This window comes from Vidua chalybeata, chromosome 23 (assembly GCF_026979565.1).
Source record: "Vidua chalybeata isolate OUT-0048 chromosome 23, bVidCha1 merged haplotype, whole genome shotgun sequence".
Taxonomy (NCBI): domain Eukaryota; kingdom Metazoa; phylum Chordata; class Aves; order Passeriformes; family Viduidae; genus Vidua; species Vidua chalybeata.
In genome coordinates, this window is record NC_071552.1 from 3,437,550 (window position 1) to 3,457,004 (window position 19,455).

A 19,455-nucleotide genomic window follows, 5' to 3' on the forward strand; every position below is an offset into this window, starting at 1 on the left:
CTTCAGCTCTGGGGCAGAGTTGAAATAAGGAGGGAAAATCCCCTTCTAAGAGCATAAAAATACAGAAAACACAAAGACAGGACAGCCCCCATGTGAAATGCGGCACCAGGCAGCACCCCAAGGCAGGGGAATGTTTGATCTGTTAACGTTTCCCTTTGAGGATTTTTTTTTCCTTTCAACTCCCCTTGAATAATTACAGCCCACTTCTGGAATGAATTATTCAAATGTGGAGGAAAAGTGACCTGACTGAGGCAGACAAAGCAGGAAAGGAAACCATCCTGGGCAGGGCTTTGTTCATCCAAACCGGCCGAGTAATGCGAGAACATTTCCCTTGGGTTATGGGCCCTTGCTGATAGTTTATGACAACCTTTTTGGATAAAAGTGGTCAGGCTGGGCTTGGCTAAAAGTTGTTTCCTTAAACTCAGTCCCTCAGGAGGGTTTAGCAAAGCCAAGTGAGGTTTTAAACCAGTTCAGTTCAATTGCCATAAAAGCTGCCTGGACGCTTTTACTTCACATGCCCGAGGCAAACCGCTTTTCCTTATTCCATATTCCAGTTATTTCAGTCTTGGCTGGGCAGAGAAATTCCAAAGCTATGGAATCTCCGGGAGGAGACTTCTTTGTTAGGAGTCTTATCACAGCAGGTGCAGCTTTGAGAGCTGCTGAACTCCATTGTTTGGCCTTGGGTGATAAACCCCACCCTTCTCCTGGTGTGCAGATGTACAGGACACCCTGCCGAGGGCTGCCCACACCCTCGTGGGGTTAATCAGGCGATTTTGACCTCTGCTGTTCAGGACGCAAATGGCCAAACCCGATTAAACTATGTCAAAAGTTACTTTTTATCCTGCAAATTAGTCCCCGCCGCAGCCAGCCTTTCCAACGGCCTTTAGATATTCTGCTGTTCCAAGTACAGCAAATACAAAATTTGGAGTGATGGAATATCCACAGAGAGAATTCATACCTGAGAGTCACCTCATGCAATCACCCCAGCCAGAAGAACCCCTAACTTACCATTTTCCCTGCTTGTGTTTCATGAATCGTTCTGAAAATCAACTTTTCTAACAGACCCAGACATCTGAAGTGATAAAAGCATCATCTGGAATCAGGCTGTGATGTTATTTTAGGTGAGGGCCACTGTGTGAATCAAAAATGCAATAAATAAGAGCTATTTTGTGGGATTAAAGCATGAAAGGGCAAAGGAGCAGCACAGAATTTTCCAGGTGGGAGAGCTGGGAGGCAGCGGGTCCCCCGTGGAGCGGGGACACGGTTCTGGGTGAAAGGAGTGAGGGATTTCTCTTTCCACAGGAAGTGTGGGTCTGCTGGGAGATAAACCCAGCCCAGAGAGATAAAAGAAAGAAAGGGAAGGATCCCATTGATGAATGGATGAAAAGAATGAGAGAGATTTGTCTTTGCAAACAAACTGTGAGTCTGCTGATTAATAAAATTGGATACTGAGAGAGAAAGAAACCATGGGAAGAACCGTAAATTCCATGGGAATTCCACTGATTGGAAAGGCAGCCCAGATGATGGTTTTATCACTTGAGATGTCTGGGTCTGTTAGAAACCTTGATTGACACAAGGAAAAGGAGAAGGGAGGGCGCACATTAGAAGGGGGTCTGTGTTAGGTGATTTGGGAAGTCTGAACCTCTCAAGTACCTCAGCCAACGGGGAAGAGAGAGGGAAATGTGGCCGGGAAATTGGGATTAAAAGAAGGCTGCATCCCTTAAAAAATTGAGAGACCCCATAGGAAATGCCCCATGGCCTCTGCCTTTATTGGAATGAAGTTCCAGGACTCCTCTGTCTCCTTTTTGGCCGCCAGCCCCGGGTGTTTGCGGGGGGATTTCCCTGCCCAGGGCGGTACTTACGCTGCACCGTCACCCGCAGCGCGCAGCTCTCCTGCCCCGCCTCGTTGGTGGCCACGCACTGGTACAGCCCCGTGCTCATCTGCGTGAGGTTCTTCAGCAGGACCTGCCCGGGGTTGGAGATGTCTGGAAGGGGAAAAACAACAGCGGGATGAATCGAACGGAGCGAGAAACTCCAGCTGTGGGTAGTGCACAGAGGCACGAATTGATGTGCGGGGTGAAATCTACTCCAGAACAATGCCAAGGGGGAAGGAAAGAAGAAAGAAGGGGGAAGGAAGAAAGAAGGAAAAAGAAGGGAGATAGAAGGGAGAAAAAGGGGGAAAGAAGGGAGAAAGAAGGGGAAAGGGAGAAAGAAGGGAGAAAGAAGAGATAAAAAGGGGGAAAGAAGGAAGAAATAAGGGGGACAGGGAGAAAGAAAGGGAAAGGAATAAATAAGGAAAAAAGAAGGGGAAAAGGGAGAAAGAAGGGTGAAAAAGGGGGAAAGAAGGAAGAAAGAAGGGAGAAAGGGAGAAAGAAGGGGGAAAGAAGGGGGAAGGGTGGAGCATCCCCCCCGGTGCAGCCGCAGCGGTGGGAGGAGTGTTGGAGCATCCACCCAGTGATCCCAGAGCTCGAGGGAAGGAATGCCCCGACTCACTGACTCTGGAGTTGGGCGGGAGGTGCTCGGCTCTCTCGTCCTCCTCGCTGATGCGCTGCCAGCGGTAGGAGATGGGGGCAGTGCCCGAGGCGGAGCGGCACTGCAGCGACAGCTCCTTCCCTTCCAGCATCTCCCCCTCCAGCCAGCACTTGGGCTTGGAGGGTTTCTCTAGAAGGAGAAGACAGGTCATGCCGTCACAGCAGAGTTTGCTCACTGGGAACCCTTCCTTTGGCATTTAAACAGCTTCCAAGAGCTGCCTTCCCTGGAATGCGTTAAGGAATCACACCAGTGATGGTTTTTAGGAGACTAAACCCCCCTTTCCCCTTTCCTCCTTTCCCTTTCCCTTTCCTTTTCCCTTTCCCTTTCCCTTTCCTTTCCTTTCCTTTCCTTTTTTTCTCCTATAGGGCACACAGCAGAAGGTTTTTAGGGGTTTAGCTGCCACCCCCCAGAGGAGCTGCCTGGCTCAGCCATTGCAGTGACATTCTAACACTCGTGGTCACTTGCATCAGTGGAGCTCTATCACCACATTCCTCTTCCCGGCACAATTTCCAGGACATCTTTCCCTCCCTTCACTTCTCCAGTTCTTCCTTCTGCCCACAGCAGCTGGCAGCTGCAGGACCCTTCCAGGGGATCACAGAGTGTGTGAAAAGCAAGGACCTGAAATCAGGGAGGGAAGTGCCACCCCCAGCTGCTCCTTTGTCACCTCCAGGGGCTGGGGCCAGGTCTGGTGCTGGGCCATGAGGAGCCAGTCCCCAGCAGGAGTGAGGGCAGGGTGATGGCCAGCTGAGATAGGATATCAGCCCGCTTCGGGTGATGAGATCACAGCCATCATTTGGAAAGAATGGCTTTGCATATTTGTGCCTATTTGTGTACTAATTTGCTGCCAGGCAGTGGAGAGATGAACAGAGGAACAACATTTGCAAATGACAGGTCTGGAAGCACTAAGCTGAAACCTACTGGAGACATAATCGGGTGGGAACCTTGATATTTTCATGATGTATCCATTGTGCATGAGATGATCCTTATGAATTTGTGTTAGGGTTCAGTACTTAGTTCAGTCCTATCACACCAACCTCAAACCAGTTCTTTAGGCTCTTCCTGTGGCCAAAAAATGCAAAGCAGATATAAAGTTGAGCACTGAAACCCAATCTTGAGGTGTCTTTGTGTATTTATACCCTGCTGAAACCAATCTCTCCTCAGGAAGTGAGTCTGGATTTCTTTGTTTCCCTTTGGGAGAGCAATCTGCTGTCCTTACCCACAACCTTGAGGGTGATGCGAGCCCACTCGTACTGCCCCGCGTTCTTGACCTTGCAGATGTACTTCCCTGCATCGCTGGACTGCAGGGAGATGATTTGCAAGGATGCATCTCCAGCAAGGAAGTTGGAGGTGAAGGAGACACGGCCCTTCTGCTCCTCGTTCAGGTCATCATAGACACGGCCTCCAGAGTAGGTGATCACCTGAGGAGCAGAGCAGACACCGAGTTGTCGTTTTATTTTCTCATGGAACAACAAATCTGAGCATTTCCAGGAGCTGCACATCCCAGTGAAGTGACTTGTCAGGGGTCACACAGGAAGCCTGGGGCAGGCTGTGAAAGCCTACCCATCATTCCACCCTGAGAATGATGCAAAAAGTGTGTTTATTTCTGCTGGAGGTTTGTATCTTTACATTTATACAAGTGTAAAAACAGGCATCACTTTGTGCCACAGCACGTCAAAGCAGTCTGGAGGTTTGGCTGTGCTAATTTAAGTCACTGCAGACTTCATTTTTATAAGGACTGAACTACCGTGTGTTGTACTGAAACCAAAGATTTGAAAACTGGGCCTGCAAAATCCAAGGTTATTTTGAAAGCCTGAAGGGCACTTCTGAACTTGATCTAATGAAGACTGACTACATTAAAAAAAAAAAAAATCCATTGTAACCCAACCTGGTCCGTGTTGGATATCAAATAACTGTTCCACATTCTAAATCTCCCTAAATCAGCTCTGTTTTCCAAACACTGCTCTCATCACCAGAACAACCTGCAAAGTTCATCACAGCAGTGCTGTTAAATGGAGGGCTGGTGGCGTGAAGGCAGGAGTAAAGTGATTTTTTCAGCAACCCTGACGCTGTTGAGCCAGGGACAGGTGAAATTACTCACATGATTTTAGAAGGCAAAATGAGCGTTTATTCAAAAGCACTTCTCTCTTTTATAGAGAACATTGTGAACGTTCATTCCTTAGAGTAAAAACATCTCACCTGATTGGCACACTGGACTTAGGTCAGTGTGGTAGAACAGAACTATAAACAATGTGAATGGAAAGCAAGATAATAGATTGTTTATAGATTGTTAATAGACAAAAGATAATAGATTGTTAGTAGATTCCTCTGGGACTTTTTCCCAGGCTCAGCCTGGCAGAAATCCTTCTATTTTTCTCTCTGAGAATACCCACAGGAACCCACCGCTTTCTGCACGGTCTCGGAGATGTGCAGCAGCCACTCGATGTCCAGGCTGCCCTGCTCCAGCAGCCCCAGGCGGTGGTGGCAGGGCAGGGTCACGTTTTCTTCAGCCACCCTCTTGAACTCAGTCTGAGCCGCGCAGAGCCAAACAGAACAGGAAGCTGGAAGACAAATTCCAATTTTCAGTTTTCAAAGCGGTCAGAGGGCAGGGTGTGGAAGAGGTTTTCCAGCCACTTCTGTGAGCCAGAGAGAAGTTTGGTAAGAGGATCCACGTTTAGCCCTGAAAGAATTTCCTACCAAGGTCCTTGACATAGAAACCAAGAAAGAAAGAAGGATAAATAAGAGATAAATAAGAGAAACCTGCAACTGCCTGTTCCAATGAGCGCTTTGTCTCTCCTGACCAATGAGTAAAGTGCAAACTGAAGAGTTTTGTAAGAATGTATAAAAAGCATGCATGCTAGAATAAAAACACTCCATTCTGAAAATATTTCTGATATACGTAATATTTCTGATCTATATTTTTGATATACATAATATTTCTGATCGATGTAATATTTCTGATATATATCTATTTCTGATATACATAATATTTCTGATAGACATACTTCTTATTTCTGAAATACATAAATATCTGGTGTTAGGGAAGAGGCTCCAAGCCTTTGTCAGACTGGTGAAGGGATAAATTGAAGCCTTTTTGGGTGGAAAGAATGCTTTTGAAATCAGGTGATTTCAATAACAGGAGGTGAGGGCAGAGGCTGTCTGAAATTTGGGGTGTGCAGAGGGAGTGGGAGCACTGGCAGCCCCGCAGTGTGAGGCCATCTGCTCGTGCTGCAGGATCGCTGTGGAAACGCCTGGCTCTGCAGAGATGGCTCCTCAAATCAGCTGCACGGGCGCTTTGCTTGGATGCTGTGAAGAAAATGAGGAAGAATCCAGCAAAAAAAAAAAAACAAAACCCTCCAGAGATGCACCCTGGTGTCGTAGCTGAGATGGAGACAGCACAAAGCAACACTCCATTTTCAGAATGGAGTTTATTATATATTATTAATATATTCCCACTCCCTCTGCACACCCCAAATTTCAGACAGCCTGCCCAGCTCTGCCCTCACCTCCTGTTATTGAAATCACCTGATTTCAAAAGCATTCTTTCCACCCAAAAAGGCTTCAATTTATCCCTTCACCAGTCTGACAAAGGCTTGGAGCCTCTTCCCTAACACCAGATATTTATGTATTTCAGAAATAAGAAGTATGTCTATCAGAATTATTATGTATATCAGAAATAGATATATATCAGAAATAGATATATATCAGAAATAGCTATATATCAGAAATATTACGTAGATCAGAAATATTATGTATATCAAAAATATAGATCAGAAGTATGTCTATCAGAAATAATGTCTATAGATAAGAAGTATGTCTATCAGAAATATTATGTATATCAGAAATAGATATATATCAGAAATATTACGTAGATCAGAAATATTATGTACATCAAAAATATAGATCAGAAATATTATGTATATCAGAAATATCGTGTCTATCAAAAATATGTACCAGAAATATTATGTATCAGGAATAGCTATATATCAGAAATATTGTGTCTATCAGAAATATATATCAGAAATATTATGTATATCAGAAATATTATGTATGTCAGAAATAGCTATATATATGAAATATTATGTATATCAGAAATATCTGTCAGAAATATTACTTAGATCAGAAATGTTACTTATATCAGAAATATTATGCATATCAGAAATAGATATATATCAGAAATATTATGTAGATCAGAAATATTATGTACATCAAAAATATAGATCAGAAATATTATGTATATCAGAAATATATACATCAAAAATATTAAGTATTTCAGAAATATTATGTATGTCAGAAATATTATGTATGTCAGAAATACATACATCAGAAATACGATGTATGTCAGAAATATATATATATATATATATATATATATATATATATATATATATATATATATATATATATATATATATATATATATATATCAGAAATATTATTTATATCAGCAATAAGAAACCAGCCTGGGAAGAAGAGGGTTAAACTTAAGAAAAGCGTGGAAAAAGTAGGATTGGGAAGTAACTTTGAATAGCAATGCCAAAAAAAAAAACCCAAAAGAGTTTTCAAAAATGGTCAGTCAGGATCTAAAAAAGAACTAAAACGAGAAGTGCCAGGCGAACCCGCTAGAGGGAAGCAGCGCCCTTGGAATGTGATTAAAATCCCCGGAAAAGCCCTCAGAGCTGCCCGGGAGACGCTGCCCCGCAGGGAAATGGGATGCTCAGCCAGCACTGCGCTGTCTGCTCCAGCTTTTATCCTGCATCCACACGAAAAACCGGGCAAAAATCCACCATCAGTTCCTGCCTTTGCCCAGAATTTCCGACTTGTGAGCGTGGACTCAGCGTGGAAAGTTCAAACTCAGTTAAATCTGCCCCACAAGATCAGAGGAAGGGAAAGTTACAGGCTCAGGGGTCCGCCAGGTCCAAATCAAAAATTCCCCGATCACATTTCCGTGGGGCTCCGACGCCGTTTGCCTTTGGGGTGTAAATCCTCACAGGGCACTTGAGTCGCTCTGCAGTTTTGCTGTTCAAGACAAAACCCTAAAACCGTTTCTTTTTTTTTCTCTGTGAAATGAAGTGGGAGGAAATATTTTGCTTCCTGGGCCAAATATTGTGAAAGTGCTGAAAACTGGGGAAGTTCAGAGCACTGGGAAGTCCCACGTGTGACTGAACACGCAGTCCTGGGAGGACAGAGCAGGAGCACGAGAGGTTCCAACTACTCAGGCTGGATTTATTCCTGTATTTTTAATATTATTATATACTATTTATATCCTTTTATGCTATTTAAACAGTGGATTCTGAACTTTCAAGTGAAAATCAGACAGAAAATTGACATCCAGCGTGACTCTCCCTCATTTTTTCCACTTCTTCAGGAGCAACTTTTAGGAAATTCCTTCTATTCCTGCTCCCATTCTCAGATCTGCCTCTGAGTTACCATGACCATCCCTCAGCTGCTGAGATTTGGAGATTTAATTTCTCCTTCCCAAACACTTTATCAAGAATTCTCATCCACTGCATTAAATACCCAGAATTTTAGGACAGGTGGAGCCTTGCCAAAGCTTCAGCTCTCCTCCAGTGAAAGCTCCTTCCCAGCCACGTTAGCTGCTTGCTTTAAAGGGAAAATAATCCCATTTATCACTGGATTCGCTGCTCCCAAAGCTCCATCTGCCAAATACAATTAGAATTCCTGCCCAGGACGAACCCAGCTTTTCCCTGGAGCCCGGGCTGCCCTCATTAGCGCCGCCACTCGCCACATCACTGATCGATAATCTTAATTTAGGCACCACAACAGGGACATTCACACGACATTTGCAACATTTTCCAAGCCCTGTGGAGCTCCGAGGGTTCGTGCACAACCTCGCAGGTGTTTTGAGTTTTTAAGCTTAATCCTGCTCCAGGTTTTTCACGCAAAATTAGGATTTTTCTGCGAGATTATGGCAGAGTTTTCGTTCCTTTCTGGTTTAGACAGGCTGGGTTTAACAGAGCTCACACCTTAGAGGGATTCTTGCTGCTCCCAGGAATTATCTGGGGATTTGAGGAAGAGCCCTGTGCCTATAAACTCATCATCAAAACAGGGAGAAAAACCAGGGAGTGGATGTCTCATCCAGTGACAAATCCCTACAGCACCCTTTATTTTTTCAAAGAATCAGAAATAATTTGGAGCTGACTCATGTCTGAACCAATAACCAAACTCACACACCGTGCAAACTTTTCCATAACATTATTATCTTAATCCTTATTAATGCTTTATCAATGCCTGAAAACTCCCACAGGAGTTTAAATTTTGCAGGTTCTCTAGACAGGAGTGTCACTTGACTTCCCTCCAGTCACCCACACGTTGAAAGGAAAATAAAACAGCCTCTTCCAATAACCCAATATAAGAGCCAGGTAGAGAAATTACCCACAAAAAAATCCCCAAAGGCCTCAATATGAACAAATCTCACATTTTCCACAGTTTGGGTAGGGTCTTGCTGCAGCAAACAGGGGTGAAATGGTGATTTAGGTGTAGAAATGTGCAGGAATTTATGGCACAGGAGAGAAAAAGGAGCCAGAAACAGATGCAGGTCCCTTCTAGGTTTTATTATCACAAACACTCCCTGAAGTTGTATTTGTGCAGGTGAGACCCTGCAAGGACAGTCCAAATAAATGAGATTTTTAATAAATAAATAGGGTTTGAACCATTTTCGTGGTTAAAAGTTGAAGTTTCATTTAAAGGACTGCCAGAGGAGTGTGTGCCCCTTCCAGCAGCGCTGCCCAGGACACTGGGGCGGGCTTGCAAAGGGATTTATTTATCCCTGTGCTGTTCCAAACCCTCCCTGGGTGGCCTCAAGGGCTGGATCCCGCACACAATGGATGAAAAAAGGGATGATTTTCCCAGAAATCACGTCCAAAGGCAATGCTGCATTTCTGCAGGCTCCGCAGTTCTTGCCCACCAAACCCTCTCTCCCCTTCCACATCCTGTGGGCAGCTCTTTGTGCCGTCAGGAATTCGGGAATCGCTGCTTGTGGCTTTACTCAGCTCCCTCCCGTGACTCCAGGAGGAGGTGGCATTGCTTTTCCTGCTTATCCCGACTCTTTTTTTTTTTTGTTGTTGTTATTTTAAATGCTTTTGGGAGCGTTGGCCTGAAGGCTTTGGCACAGCAGAGACCCTGTGTGACTGTTCCCTGCATTGTTCCCGGCACAATAACTCACCCCACACCCTGCAGACCATCCTCTCCTCCCTCCCCGGCTTGAAAACTCCAAGGAAAACGCAGCAAGACAGATTTTAATCAACCCAAAGCCCTCCAGACAGCGCCCAGGTTGACCAGGGGAAGGACTCAAAGGGTTTTTAGCCCTCTCAGCCCCTTCTGCCTTGCACACATGGCAGAGTTTAAATTAAAAAAAAAAAAAAAAAATATGGACAACAGGCTGGATCCCTCAGCAAAGATGTCAGGCATGAGGAATTCCTCAGAACTCGTTTCAACATTTTAAGGGCTTCTCATTGTGGGTGTATGTCATAAAAGGGGTTGAATTTCAGCAGGATCAGCCCTTTGAAATGGGTGCAGGGGGAAGGAGCCTGTGCAACGCAGCAAGCAGCAAATGCTGAGTGAACCGAGCCTGTGTTTGGCCTTATCACAAATTCTGTCCCCCCAAAGCAGAGTTTTCATGCCTGAATCCCTCCAGGATCTCACATTTTCATGTCCATGCTGTGCTGAAACCCAGAGAGTTTCCATACCTGTTACAATTATCTGTATGTACACACCCCCCACATATCCCAACATCAAATATGCATTACCAGACAAGCAGAATCAAAGGGGAAATAAATGCTTTGCTGATGTTTTTATTTGTAGGCAAATTCCCATCCTAAAAGCTAAAGAGCTTCCAGACTTAAATCTTTCATTAGGTTCAGAAGGTTTGAATTAGGGAGCAATGCTAAAAATAGATTCTGCTATTTAAAAAGTAATAGGTTGTGCTGTATCACTTAACTGCTGGAATTAGGAGGAACAGCCTAGAAAAGATTCTGAGAATCAAGATAAAATAAATGCACAATAAACCTTTGTAAGCTTAGCCCAAACCATACCTACACCAAGCTCACTTAAAATGTGAATATCCAGAAGAGGTTTTCAAAAATTTCAGCTTCTTCAGGAACTTCTGTGCAATTTGCTTTTTATGATTTCTTTTGGCTTTTTATCAAAGACGAGATTTGCAACAGAATATTCCTGATGTCCAGGGAGGAGCAGAAATGCAACCTGTGATTTTTCCTGCAGCTCCAGAGGTCACAAGTGACTCAGGAAACGCCTGGAATCTGCTGCTGAGGGAAACTTCCCTCCACACAGCAGCAAGGCAGGAATTCCAGTGGTGTCCACACACACCCACAGTTTGTGCCCTGTCTGAACAATTCCCAGCTGAGCTGTGATGGGTGCTCTGCCTGCTTTTGTTCGTTAAGATCACCAGGTTTGCTGTGTGCAGGTGTGACAGGAGCAGCGAGCAGCCCCGGTGCCAGGGCACATCTCATCCTCCCTGCGCAGGAGCTGTCCCCTGCAGACAGGGCTTCATTCCTTGGGATCCTCCTAAAAGTCATCCTCACGTCCGTGTCACTCCCCTGAGGGAAAATGGGATCTTTCCAAGGAGGAAAAGGTTTTTTACAGAAAGGGTGATAAAGTTCTGGAATGTTCTGCCCGGGGAGGTGGTGCAGTCACCATCCCTGGGTGTGTTTAACAAAGCCTGGATGTGGCACTGGCTGCCAGGGTTGAGTTGAGGTGCTGGGGCTGGGTTGGACTCGATGATCCTGAAGGTCTCTTCCAACCTGGGGTTTCTGTGATTTGTGAATTCCCTGTGGTCCTGACTCACCCACTCTTCCCAAAATCCAGGCTCTTGGAAAAAAAAAACACCTCAGTGCACGCAGAAATCCCGTGCTAGAGCTGCTCTCAGCTAGACCTGAACTGCTGAAATACTTCATTTTAATAAAAACAGCCCAAGTAAGCAAGAACTTCCTACTTAAATCAGCCCAGAGAGAATAAACATCCACAGAACTGCACCAGAGAGTTCCTTCAGCTGGATAATCCTTAATTTGCCTCACTGTTTTGTGCTAAAATCAAAGTGTCTGAAAACAAGATGCGTCCAAATTAGGCATGTGCAGGAATAATGTGTTTGGGAGTTAAAAACAAAAAGGACAGCCTGCCATGTTGCAGCTCTGAACCACTCCCTCGCGCCAGGAATTGAAGATGTTTCACATCTGTTGGAGTCTCCTCTTGCAGGAGTCTTACAGGAAATGATTTACCGAGTTTCTCTGTGAAAAAAACAAGAGCTTGCCCCCCATCCAGTGCTAACGAGAAAAACCCTGAGCGTTTTGCAATCAGCAGATTCAGACTTTTAGCTGCTGGAGCAGGAGGCTGACAACGACTTTTATGGCCAAGGAATTCCATCTCCAGCCAGACTTGCAGGGCTGCTTGTGTGACTGGGGAGTTGGAGCGGTGAAGTGCTGCGCACACCGCAGAGAGCTCCACACTCCAGCATTTAAGGCTCAGTGGGCCTTAAAATTAAACTCTTGAGAAAGCAAAAACATCTTCCCCCGCTGGTGCTGCTCAGCAGTGATGACAGCCACAGGCACACGGAGGTTTTGTGTCCCCTTGGACTCCCTTTCCCAGATTTTGCTGCGGGTAAAGCAGGATGGAGGGAAAGCTGTGTTGCTTCATCCCAGAGTTATGAGCAGAACCCAAAAAGGTCGAGAGCCCCGCTCATGCTCAGCCCACACCAGCCCTAACAGTTACCCTGACAGCATTTCAGGCCAAAATAAACAGCAGGCAGCGTCTCCTTGCAGACAGCTCTGTGCATTCCTTGCGCCAGGGAGGGGAGGCCGGAGGCGGCCGCGGTCTCCTGAGGGTCATTAAGGGAGCGCAGGCTGTGCCCTGGGACATCTGCTCGCTGTGTTCCTTGGCTGGCACAGCCACACAGGCCAAGGGTTGCCTTCTCCCGAGAGCTCCAGTGCTCCCAGTGACCACGGGCTGGCCCCAGCACGCTGCCTGCAGCCGCCTCCCCTCCGCCTGCCTTTGCCTGCGAAGCGAAAGCATCCCAAATAGGAAAGACGCTGGGTAAGAGACGGCTCCCCCTCCCTGAGGTGAAGGAGAGGGGTCAGGGCAGCCCCATCCCCATCCACGCAGCCCTGCAGAGCCTCTGGAATTGGAACCACATGTGCTGAGGCTGGGGGAGCTGTGCAAACAGAGCACAGTCCCGCACGCGGCCGAGCTTCCAAGCGGTGACGTGAAGAGTTTGGAATTGAGACTGCAGAGGAGGGAGCAAGGCCAGGGAGAGCAGAAAACCCAACATTTCACAGAGAAAAACCTCTGGTTTTTAAAGGTTCGCAACAGCAGTGGGGCTGAAATTGGGCTGGTGATGCTTTACCAGCAGAAATATCAACAGTGTCCAGCAATCCTTCATTTGGAAATCTTGGAAAGGGATGTGGGATGGCTGTACCAGCACAGCACCAGTGCACGCCCTGTGTGAGTAAATTCACTCTTCCTGGTGTCTAAATGAGGTGGTTCATCAAATGTCCCCAGAGGAAGGGTTCAGTATTCCTCAGGGAAATCTTCAGGATTCCCTCACAATTAAAGACAAGTAAAAAACGAATCCTGCAGTACCCAGCAACCACAAGCAACTAGAAATCCTACCTGCAATAAAAAGGCAAAATTCTGTCTCTGAAAATGGCAGAGTTAACTTTCAGCGCCAACCCACATCGAATCCAAAGTCTGGAGAGGCTTGGGAATACTGGGAAATAAAGCATGGAAGCCTTCCCTTGGCCAAGGAGCCTCCCAGGCAGCCAGCAGCTCTGGGTGTGCTTTCCTTTCCCTCATTGCACTTCAGAAATTCCAGTGCAAGCTGGAGATTCTGGCTTTCCATCAGGAACAGAAAACAAGGCCCCAGCACTGCACCTCCCAGTTTAGTGGTTCGGGGAGTGCCTGTGCACAGAAATGTGTGAAATCTCTTTGTCTTTGGTGATTTTAGCAGGGAATTGGTCCAGGTGTCTCCTGCTCACAGCACCAGCTCAGCCAAGCCTTTCAGTGATGCAGCTGGGAGTTTGTCAGGGCAGGTCTCAGACTCCTGGAGGGAAGCAGCACCAATGGCTCTCTGATATTCCCTTTTTTTCCCAGGCATTTTTGGGTTGCTTTGTGTCCCTTAAAGATTTGAAGGCAAGAAAACCTAAACATTCGATCCCTAAACATCAGAAATTTCACTCCTTTCACCTGGTTTTGATTAAGAGGAGGAAGATGATCTCAGTGATCATTTCAAGGATTTCTTTTGTCTGAGGAATATTCTCAGGCCTCAGTCTCCCAGGGAATCTCTTGTTGCTGTCAGTTCAGGGACACACAAATGAAGGCACACAGAAATGAAGTTCTCTGCCCAAGGCAGACACGGAGCAGAATCCAGAATACAAACCCAAAGAGACAGCAACAAAACTGTTTTCAAAGCAGTATTTGTCCATCAGATCTTTCCTCACCCATTTTGAAATCCAAGGAGAAGGTTGCATCAGCTAAGTCTGAAAATTGATGAGATTGGAAGAGACTTGAGAGATTGGTAAGGATTCCTAATAGAAATGTTATTGTGCTGAGGATTCCCTCTGCCTTTTTTATCCCTTTGCATCAAGGTGTAAGATTTTAATCAGAAGGCAGTGAACTGGTTGTGCTTTTCTTTTGTCCTGGAAATTCAGCTTGTTCTAAACTTGCCCAAAAAAGGGCCCAGGAAACTCAAGGTATTCACAGGTGAGCTTCATCCCTCCCAGCAGGAGGGAACTGAGGCAAGAACTGGGGAGCTCAACCAGCCCAGTTTGTTCCTTTGCCTCCATTCCCTCTTGTGATCCTGGAAATGCAAACAACCCCAGGTTTACATCTGCAAACCCCACAAAATCTCCTTTCCTGCAGGGAATTTGAATTGTTGCAATTTACTGTTCCAACAGGTTCATTTTGGCTTTGAAAATTCCCAATCTTCAGGAGCCAGAACTGCCACGTGAAGCCACTGAAATATTTGGCTGCTCCCTGCAGCTTTCCCCCGATCCCATTCCCAGCAGGGTTTGGTGCAGTTTTGAGGCCCAGCCTTCGCTCCCTGCCCAGCCCATCCCTGTTACCTCCACGGGATGTTCAGCTGTGGGCTCCCAGTTGCACCTAACAGGCTCTGACATCTCCCTTCCCCACTCCAAGCACCACTAATATGGTACAAAATGAATGCCTAATGTATTAACACTCTGTCACTTTTCATCTCCGCTCAGCCTCAAACCCTCGGCCACAGCTGCCCTAAGGCACAAAATGAACAGCAGCAGCTCCTCCCCAGCACCCCCAGAAGTCTTGTAAGGGAGATGTTAAACTCTGCAAGGCTTCAGAGACGGAGCCGAGGTGCAAAGTGCAGGGGCTGAGCAGCTGCAGCTTCGCTCACAGTGAGGGTGGTCACGCTGATGCCTTTTTGGGCTACCTAAAAATAGAGGCCAGACAAAATGAAGAGAATAAAAATTTGTTATTCCTTCAGGTTTTCAGGTGCATTTAGGGCAGATGAAGCCCCCCCAAGGGGCTACACCCAAAAATGGACAACTAGTCACGGGTTTCACACTTTTATAAAAAAGTTTGCATTTTGGGGGTGAATCTGCCAATTACAGCTTCAGCTAATGAAGTCATTTACCCCAAGTTTGCTCCCCCAACTCACTTTTGTTTCCATCTCTGGCCTGAGGCAGTGAGGGGTCCTTGATTGCCAGGCCTGGAGAGGAATTGTTGTGTCTGCCCCAAATGGGGAAGCAGCAGCTCACATTGTGTGTGGAGTTTGGAGTTCTACACTAAAGAACTGCAAGGTTACAAATATGTGAAAACTATAAAATCTGAAATCCTAAGGCATCAACACTGTCAATCCACTGCTTGCAGCCTCTTCCTCCTCAGTTCTGTTCTAGGCAGGGTCAATTATTTTGTGCTAATCCAGAGGTAAGAAAATGAAAGGAACCTCATTCTTTAATCCTCATCTTTCACTGGCTTTAGTGTGAACCAGAAATTCAAATTAAGGATCGAGTTTTCATTCTCATCACTGAGGTTCAGCTCCCTCCCTGCACTTCCCCTGGAGTTTGGCACAGCCCTGTACCAGCTGCAAGCAGACTCTGAGGATATGAACAGCTTTTCTCTCACTTTTTCCACTCTTGGCAGGGTTTGAAGCATCTGGACATCACACTGAGCTCTGAGTGGAGGTGGAGCTCTGAATGCAGTTTGTGAATCAGCTCTGCCCGTGGGGATTGCTGAGGAATGCAAACCCCACTGGAAAGGCTGGAAGGGACCCCAGCTGCATTTTAGGGAGCTGGAATCTCACAGGGAATTCACTGCAGCCCTGCACACCCTGTGTGAGCTCACACTGCACGGAGCACAGCCTCACCTGGCGTTTGGAGAGGCTCCAAGGGATCCCAAATTCCTGCCCAACAACATTTACAAGCCAAGGACTGGACTGAACGCTGTACCCCTGAGAATTTAAAATGAGACAAAACACAATTTGGAAAGAATTCTCCCTTTCCAAAGGGGAGCACAGCAGCTCTTTTAACTGACAGCAAGTGATCCCAAAATCCTGAAATTCGGGGAAACTCAGACACAGGAAACAAGGAAATGTTATTAACACAAAGTAGGATCGATTCCTGCATATGTATATAAATGTATGTTTTTGTTTTCCGTGACTCAAGGTGTTCTCCTGTAGTGAAAAAAGCCTGAGGGGGATTCTGCTCCCCACAGGGCTCCAGCCTGGGAGCTGAGGGTGCCAAATTCCAACTTCTGGATCCATTCCACTTGACAACAGCCCACAAACCTAAAAAGGACACGACAATGCACAATAAAAAGTGCAGCAACACTGCTGCAGCCTAAGAAACAGATGAAGAAAATGAAGAAATATTGATTTGTTTTTCTTTGCTACTGTCAAAATTTTGGGAGATTTAAAAACTTCTGGGCAATTCTGTTTGTTGGTTGTTTTCAAATCATGTTTCTTGGTTGGCTTTGGGGTTTTTACTTATTTACTTAGAAACCTGTGCAGTTTTGGTGTAGATGTACCAAAATCCTGATCTTTAAGAGTTCAAAGCACGAGTTAAGTCACCAAGTAAGATGTTTGGAAAAGGCATAAGGACTAAAGCAGAAAGCAGCTCCATTTCCTTTCTCTCAGAAAGACTCTCAAATTACAGCTTTTCAATTCCAATTTCAGCAGCCTGTCAAAAATACAGGTGGGAAGACCAAAAGTATTCCTTGAGGTGAAATAAAAGCTGCAAAGTGTTGGAGGGGCCAGAGGGGGATGATGTCCCAGAGGCAGGGAGCTCAGCCCATCACTCTGAACTCACTCCTGGTGTCACACCCGACGCTTTCAGTGTTAGGGATGAGCTTGGGAAGGGAGCAGATGCTCCTCCCTGCCCACCACGGGCTCCCCTGCCAGCAGCTGAGATGTTACACGGATTTTTTCATGTTTGCAAATACCAAGGGTCCTGCAGAGCCAGCGGGTCTGTGCAAGCCCAGGGCCATGGCTGGGGGCGACCCCGAGCGAGAAGGTTTCGAGCGTCGCGCCTGCCAAATGTTCCTGTGACCTTTGCTGGGAAAGAGCAAAGCAGCTCCCTGGCACAGGGCCCTCCCTGCAGACAGGGATGCCCCGAGTGAGGCTGCAGAGGCAGAGCCCTTTGGAAGGACAGGAATTGGGGATCAGCCTAAAAAACCCCTGGCTGAGAGCTACGGCACATCACGGAGCCCTGGAGAGCCAGCACGGAGCTTCCAGGATCTGAGCAGGGGTTGGGGTGGAGGAGGAGGAGGTGAAAATGGGATTCAGGCAGCAGTTGAAGCGTTCTGCTGATGGGATGTGAAAAGGTCAGGCATCTGACGGGGAAACACGCTGGGAAGGTCAGGGGAAGATGGAGAAGTGAGGCCGGGAGGAACGGGGGCCTCAGGACCAGCTCCACCGCCAGGCTGGGGCTCCACCCTCCTTCCCAGCCCATCTCCCAAGCCTTGAAACCATCACTGATGGAGCAAACCACACGGACTCCATTCCCTTCATGGTGGAAAAAGCCCTTTTTTATTCACAGAACTCCTTTTTATAGAGTTTTACAGACCTCGTGTGGGAGTCCAATTGGCCGGCAGCTTTCTTGCCAATTATTGGTTAATAATCAATTCTGTATTGATTGGCCACTCAAACCCCCAGGGTGTACGTGCAGGAAAAGTTGTTTGTGAGAGGTAGTTTTCATTTTTCTACAATGTAAAACCAGTTTCTACAGGTGCTGGTTGTTTTTCACCCAGGAAGAGATTGTTGTGCTAAGGAACTGCTCACACCAGGATTGCTTTCACATGGGAACTTGCAAAGTGCCAGCTTGCCTTAGAAGAAATGACAGGCCAGCCAGATTTTGTGAAGCCTTTCTTTGTGATTTTTCTACCTTACTGCAACCATCACTGAACGTTTCCCATGTCCTGAGTCAGGCTGATTTCCTCAGCACCAAGAAGGGTTTTAGCCACAGCCCTGACTTATCACAAAGCTGATGCTGAAGAAATATTCATCTTACAATTCATCTTTATTCATCTTACAATTCACCTTTATTATCATAATTATTCATCTCCAATAGCATTCATTGGAGGAAACAAAAACCAGACTGTGCCACACCGTTCCCTTCGTGGGAACAGCTATTTTGGATTTTGTTTGATCAAAACATCATCGTTCAGAGCCACTTTTTGAGGACAACAGATTAGCTGCAACACCTGCCATAAAGTGAGATCTCAGTTTTACCAGGAGTGCTTTAGAACATCAGGACAGAGGAGTCAGAAGGGACCTCCCAAGAAACCAAAGAATCCAAAATCCTGCTCCAAGCAGACACTCAGTCCCTTGCTCCTCTGTAGCTGGGCTCATTCCAGCATTTATCTCACACTGGGGAGCCCCAAACTGGGCAAAGCTTTAGCTCAAGTTAAAAGAGAACTTGAAGCCCTGCTGCACAAGCTGCGTTTCCTGGACAAGCTGCAGCTTCTCTGATCTCACTTCTGTCCTTTCCAATCTGTGTAAGAAAAGCTGCAGTGCCTCGGGGGGGAATGTGTAAAGCTGACACAGGGAACAAGAAAATTAAAGGAAGCAGAGCCAGACTTCTCAGAGGTGGATGAGAGAAATCCTAAACAGGGGAATCCCAGTCAGATTTTAGGGAAAGAAATCACAGGGGGAGCAGTCAAGCACTGGAATGAAGGCTCACGGGTTGTGGAATCATGGAGTGAGGGCTCACAGGTTGTGAAATCATGGAATGAGGGCTCACAGGTTGTGGAATCATGGAGTGAGGGCTCACAGGTTGTGGAATCATGGAATGAGGGCTCACAGGTTGTGGAATCATGGAGTGAGGGCTCACAGGTTGTGAAATCATGGAGTGAGGGCTCACAGGTTGTGGAATCATGGAGTGAGGGCTCACAGGTTGTGGAATCGTGGAGTGAGGGCTCACAGGTTGTGGAATCAGCATCCTTGGGGCTGTTCCAAACTGGACTGGCTGAGCTGGTGTGAACTGGTCCTGCTTTGAGCCAACCACCCTCAGAAACCCCTTCCAATTCACTGTTCTGTGCCACGCTCCAAGTCTGGAGTCAGAGACGGATCCCTGAGAGTCAAATCCCACTCTTGAAACCTTCAGCTTTCACTGCAACTCCTAAACTGCCCCAGAAAGCACAGAAGGCTCTTCCCCCAGTGCAGAGAAGCCCCTGAAGTGCCTCAGTTGGTCTCACCACAGTGACAGCCCAGGCAGCTCCCAGCAGGGAGCAGGCGGCTCCCCGAGGAGCTCCAAACCCAGCCTGGGTGGTCTGTGGGATAGCTGAGCTCAGAATGTGAGGAATTCAACCTCTGTCCCTGCTGAAATTCGATGAATTCAGCCTCTTTTTGTGCTGACAGTATCTGTGAACAGGTCCCAGCTGTCCCCACTTTTTTCCATCACATAGAGAGAAAAATAAACAAGTGAG

The 19,455-nt window shown here is 46.6% G+C and overlaps 1 protein-coding gene across 1 annotated transcript in view; it reads right to left on the reverse strand.

Annotated features, from left to right (window-relative positions):
* CLMP (CXADR like membrane protein) overlaps nucleotides 1–19,455 on the reverse strand; it is a 51,513-nt gene that overhangs the window by 6,261 nt on the left and 25,797 nt on the right. Inside the window, exons 2-5 of the mRNA XM_053963266.1 lie at nucleotides 4,933–5,090; nucleotides 3,749–3,950; nucleotides 2,494–2,661; nucleotides 1,863–1,985 (exon numbers count right to left, since the gene is read on the reverse strand). Of these exons, the coding sequence (XP_053819241.1) occupies nucleotides 1,863–1,985; nucleotides 2,494–2,661; nucleotides 3,749–3,950; nucleotides 4,933–5,090 (651 nt within the window). The remainder of the gene's footprint in view (nucleotides 1–1,862; nucleotides 1,986–2,493; nucleotides 2,662–3,748; nucleotides 3,951–4,932; nucleotides 5,091–19,455) is intronic.